The 5,740-nt window shown below is 36.8% G+C and overlaps 1 protein-coding gene across 6 annotated transcripts in view; it reads left to right on the top strand.

Annotated features, from left to right (window-relative positions):
• NCOR1 (nuclear receptor corepressor 1) overlaps nucleotides 1–5,740 on the top strand; it is a 158,463-nt gene that overhangs the window by 25,561 nt on the left and 127,162 nt on the right. For all 6 annotated transcript variants that reach the window (XM_012651413.1, XM_012651412.1, XM_012651414.1 and 3 more), the window contains exon 3: nucleotides 2,669–2,802. In XM_012651413.1, the coding sequence (XP_012506867.1) occupies nucleotides 2,669–2,802 (134 nt within the window). The remainder of the gene's footprint in view (nucleotides 1–2,668; nucleotides 2,803–5,740) is intronic.

Here is a 5,740-nt window from a genome sequence, read left to right as displayed (position 1 = left end):
CTCCGAATGCCGCATCTATCAGAAGTTAGCTGCCTAAGACCCCCAGGGGAACTTATAAAGCTATAAATAAATAGATAACTAAGATATATAATACACACACACACATACACGCACATTTTCTTTATCCATTCTTGAATTGAAGGGCACTTAGGTTGACTCCCTATCTTTGCAATTGTGAATTATGCTGTGATAAACATTTGGGTGCAAGTTGCCTGTCTGATAAAATGAGTTCATTTCCTTTGGGTAGGTACCCAGCAGTGGGATTGCGGGATCAAATGGTAGGTCCACATTTGTATCTTTGAGGAATCTCCATACTGTTTTCCATAGAGGCTGTACTAATTTGCAGTCCCACCAACAGTGTATAAGTATTCTTTTGTCTCTGCATCCACACCAGTTTCTATTGTTTTTTGACTTTTTAGTAATGGCCATTCCAATAGGGGTAAGGTGGTATCTCATTGTAGTTTTGATTTGAATTTCCCTAAGGATTCGTGATGTTGAGCATTCTTTCATGTTTGTTGGCCATTTGTCTATCTTCTTTAGAAAGACTTTTATTCATGTCTTTTGCTTGCTTTTTGATGGGGTTGTTTTTTTCTTGCTGATTTGTTTGAGTTCTTTGTAAATTCTGGATATCAGTCCTTTATCTGATGTATAGTTTAGGAATATTTTCTCCCATTCTGTAGGTTGTCTATTCACTCTGTTGATTATTTTCTTTGCTGTGCAGAAGCTTTTTAACTTAAGTCCCATTTATTTATTTTTGTTGTTGCTATATTTGCCTTTGGGGTCTTAGTCATAAATTCTTTGACTAGGCTGATATCAAAAAGTTTTTCCTACGTTTTTGTCAAGAATTGTTATGGTTTCATGTGTTACATTTAAGTCTTTAATCCATCTTGAATTAATTTTCAGATATGATGAGAGGTAGGGGTTCTGTTTCATTCTTCTGCATGAGGCTATCCAATTTTCCCAGCACCATTTATGGAATAGGGCTTCCTTTCCCACTGTCTGCTTTGTTGAAGATCAGTTGGTTGTAGGTAGATGGTTTTATTTCCGGGTTTTGTGTCCTGTTCCATTGGTCTACATCCCTATTTTTATTACCAGTACCATGCTGTTTTGGTTACTGTAGCCTTATAGTATTATTTGAAGTCAGGTAATGTGATGCCTCCAGATTTGTTCTTTTTACTTAAGATTTCTTTGGCTATTTGGGCCCTGTTTTGGTTTCACATGGAGCTTAGGATTATTTTTTCTAGATCTGTGAAACATGATGCTGGTATTTTGATGGGAATTGCGTCGAATCTGTGAATCACTTTGGGTAGTATGGACATTTTAATGATGTTGATCCTACCAATCCAGGAGCGAGAGATGTTTTTCCATTTCTTTATGTCATCTGCAATGTCTTTCATCTGTGTTTTGTATTGTAGTTCTCCTTGTAGAGATCTTTAACCTCCTTTGTTAAATATATCCCTAGGTATTTTATTTTCTTTGGACCTCCATGCTTTAGCCTGGACAGCTCAATTTTATCTGTTTATGATTTAAAAATTTTTTTGTTGACATGGAATTTGTAACAGAAAATTCACCATTTTAAAATGTATAATATAGTAGCTTTTAGTATATTTATTATGTTGTTCAACTATCACCATTATCTAATTCCAGAACACTTCCATCACCTGAAATGAAACCTTGTATTTAGCAACAGTTAGTTCCAATTCTTGTCCTACCCTCCATCCTTTGGCAACCACCAGTCTTCTTTCTGTCTCTGCGGATTTGCCTCTTGTAGACATTTTATACAAATGTAATAATAACCTGTAGCCTTTTGTGTCTGGCTATTTTTCTTAGCAGAATGTTTTCTAGGTTCATCTATGTTCTAGCTTATATCAGTATTTTATTCCTTTTTGTGGTTGAATGATACTTCATTGTATGGATATACCACATTTTTTATTCATTCATTAGTTGATGGACCTTTAGGTTATTTCCATTTTTTATCTATTTTGAATAACATGCCTATGAAAATTTGTGTTAAAGGTATTGTGTGTGGTTTTTAAACTTTTAATTCTTTTGGGTTATATACCTAGGACTGGAATTCCTGGGTTATTTAGTAATTCTGTTTAACTATCTGTTTATGATTGAGTTAGCACAATGGATTTATTTTGAAAAGAAGATTTTAAAAAAAATCAACAAGTGAAACATACCAAAAAAATACGTGAAAGCACCCACCTAATTATGATGGAAAAACTGTCACTGTTAACTATCAGGTTGATTCTCTGGACTGCAGTTTCTTCATTTATAAATGTACATGGATTTAGGTAGATGACCTCTGTGACCCTTCTAGCATACTCATTTTGAATTTGGGATTGGAATACTTTTTGGGATTTCATATTGAACACACAAGTTTGAGATTTTATGTGAGTAAGAGACTGGGAGTTATTGTAATATGTTATTAGAGGAATGAATCAATATAGGTTGAACTTGAAATTTCATTTTGGTTTGTTTTTAGTGATATACAGTTAAAATGTTGATTGTTTTAGATTTTGGGGGAAGAATTAGATCAATGAAGGATTGATTGTCATGGTTGTTTTTTCCCATACTTAGTGGCCCATACTACCTTTATACTTGGTTTGATTTCATGATGCTGTTCTCTTTTTGGTTAATAACTAATTTATGATTTTAATCCTAGGAGTTTGCAGTCCCTGATTATCGTTCTTCTCATCTTGAAGTCAGTCAGGCATCACAGCTCTTGCAGCAACAGCAGCAACAACAGCTTCGAAGACGACCTTCCTTGCTTTCAGAATTTCACCCAGGTTCTGACAGGTAATGGGGTTCCTTTGATGTTTCCATGAAGGATTGTAGTTGTGAAGTGTGCACATACTTCATAAGTCATTTATTTTATTATTTATTTATTTTATTTTCAGTATTTTATTATCCAAGTCATGACTGGTCATTTATGGTTTGTATTTTGAGCCCTTTTGTGTTGTTTGATCACAATAGTTAACAAGCTCTTCAAACTCGTTTCCAGAATTTAGAGTTAATATTATGTAGTAGAAAGTCAAGTAGACCTAGGTTTGAATCCTGATCGGCTGTGTGGCCTTGGTCATGTTCTGCAAACTTCTGGTATTCTCAGCTTGGGCTGCAGATTATTAATAGAACCACCTGGGATGCCCCAGTCCCATCACAGAACAATTAAATCAGTCACTGGGGTTAGGCTCAGACATTAGCTTATGGCCAAAGTTTCCCAGGTGATTCCCATTTGCAGCCAGTGTCACAAATCACGGATTTAGACTCTGCAAGCTGTAGCTTTCACACCTATAAAAATGGAAATCAGCCAGGTTTGGTGTCTCATGCTTGTAATCCTAGCCCTCTGGGAGACCAAGGCAGCAGGATCGTTTGTGGTCAGGAGTTTGAGACCAGCCTGAGCAAAAGCAAGACCCCGTCTCTACTAAAAATAGAACAAATTAGCCAGGTGTGGTGGTATGAGCCTATAGTCCCAGCTACGGGGGAATGAGGCAGGGGGATCACTCAAGCCCAGGAGTATGAGGTTGCTGTGAGCTATGATGATGCCACTGCATTCTAGTTGGGGTGACAGAGTAAGACTCTGTCTCAAAAAAAAAAAAAAAAAAAAAAAAAAGGAATTTTAATGGTATTGTCCTCAAATGATAGTAAATATTCTATCGGTATATGTAGGCGGTATACATAGTAGAGTACTCTTTTTTTTCCTATTGTGCTTGCCATTTCTGCTTTCTTTTACTTCAGTCTCATTGGTAATCTAAAGTGTTTTTAAAAATAAATTTTATTGTGTTTATTTAAGGTGTACAACATGATGTTCTCGAATACATACAGATAGTAATAAGGTTGCTGCAGCAAAGCAAATGAACACATCCATCATCTCAGTTACCCTTGTTTTTTTGTTTTTGTGGCTAGAGCAGCTAAAATCTACTCATTTAGCTTGAATTCCAAGGATAGCTCAGTTGTATTACCTCATGTTGTGCAACTCTAGACTTGTTCATCCCACATATCTGCTACATTGTATCCTCTGACATATATCTCCCCATTCCAGTCACCCCCATAACCACTGTTTTGTTCCTCTGTGTATGTTTGAATTTGGTTTTGTTTTTTGTTTTTTGTGGTTTTTTTTGAGATTCCACATATAAGTGAGATCATACAATATTTTCCTTTCTGTGTGTGGTTTATTTCACTTAGCCTAATGTCCTCCAGGCTCATCCATGTTGTGGCAAATGGCAAGATCTCATTTTTTTTAAAATAAGGCTGAATAATATTTCCGGGTATATGTGTGTGTGTATATATATTACAGTTTCTTTATTCATTCATCCATCAACAGACACTTAGGTTGTTTCCATATCTCGGCTATTGTGAATAATACTGCCATGAACATGGGAGTGCAGGTATCTTTTATAAAGTGGTGATTTCATTTCTTTTGAGTAAATGTCCAGAAGAGGGATTGCTGAGTCATATGGTAATTGTTTTATTAGTTTATTTATTTGCTTATTTTTGAGACAGCGTCTCGCTCTGTCCCCCAGGCTGGAGTATGGTGGCATCATCATAGCTCACTGCAGCGTCAGACTCCTGGGCTCAGACAATCCTCCTGCTGCAGCCTCCTGAGTTGCTGGGGCTACAGGCGATCACTACCACGCCCAGCTAATTTTTAAAAGTTTTTGTAGAGACAGGATCTTGCTATGTTGCTCAGGCTGGTCTTGAACTTCTGACATCCAGGGAGCCTCCTGCCTTGGCCTCCATAAGTGCTAGGATTACTGGCATGAGCCACATCATCCGACCTGTCTTTAATTTCTTTAGGCACCTCCATACATTTTTTTATAATAGGTATACTAATTTATGTTCCCATCAACAGTATAAAAGAGTTCCCTATTCTCCACGTCGTCACCAACATTTGTTATCTTTTGACTTTTTGGTAATAGTCCTCCTGATGGGTATAGGGGTATCTCATAGGGGTATTGATTTATATTTCTCTGATGATTAATGATGTTGAACATCTTTTCGTGTATCTGTTGGCAATTTTTATGTCGTCTTTGGAGAAATGTCTATTCAGATCTTTTGCTCATTTTTTAATCAGGTTACTTGTTTTTCTACTGTTGTATGAGTTCTTTATAAATTTTTCATATTAACCTCTTATCAGATATATGGTTTGCAAATATTTTTTCCCAGTCTGTAGGCTGCTATTTCATTTTCTTGATTGCTATGCAGAGGTTTTTTGGTTTGATGTAGTCCCGTTTATTTATTTGTACTTTTGTGGCCTGACCTTTTGGTGTGATAGCCGCAAAATCACTGCCAAGGTCAATGTCCGGGAGCTTTTCCCCTGTGTTCTCTTCTAGGCGTTTTATAGTTTCTGTTCTTATATTTAGGCCTTTTATCCATTTTGAGTTGATTATTGTGTATGGTATAAGATAAGGGTCCTGTTTTATTGTGTGTGGAAATCCAGTTTTCCCAGCATTATTCAAAAAACTATCCTTTGCTCACTGTGTCCTTTTGGTGCTCTTGTCAAAAGTTAGTTGACCATATATATTTGGATTTATTTCTGTGCTCTCTATTCTGTTCCAGTGATCTATATGTCTGTTTTCATGCCAGCACCATATTGTTTTTTGTTTTTTTTTTTGAGGCAGACTCTCGCTTTGTTGCCCTGGCTAGAGTGAGTGCCGTGGCATCAGCCTAGTTCACAGCAACCTCAAACTCCTGGGCTCAAGCAATCCTTCTGCCTCAGCCTCCCGAGTAGCTGGGA

The sequence above is a fragment of the Propithecus coquereli genome, unplaced genomic scaffold (assembly GCF_000956105.1).
Source record: "Propithecus coquereli isolate 6110/MARCELLA unplaced genomic scaffold, Pcoq_1.0 Scaffold355, whole genome shotgun sequence".
Classification (NCBI taxonomy): domain Eukaryota; kingdom Metazoa; phylum Chordata; class Mammalia; order Primates; family Indriidae; genus Propithecus; species Propithecus coquereli.
This window is presented reverse-complemented; position numbering and strand designations above follow the sequence as displayed.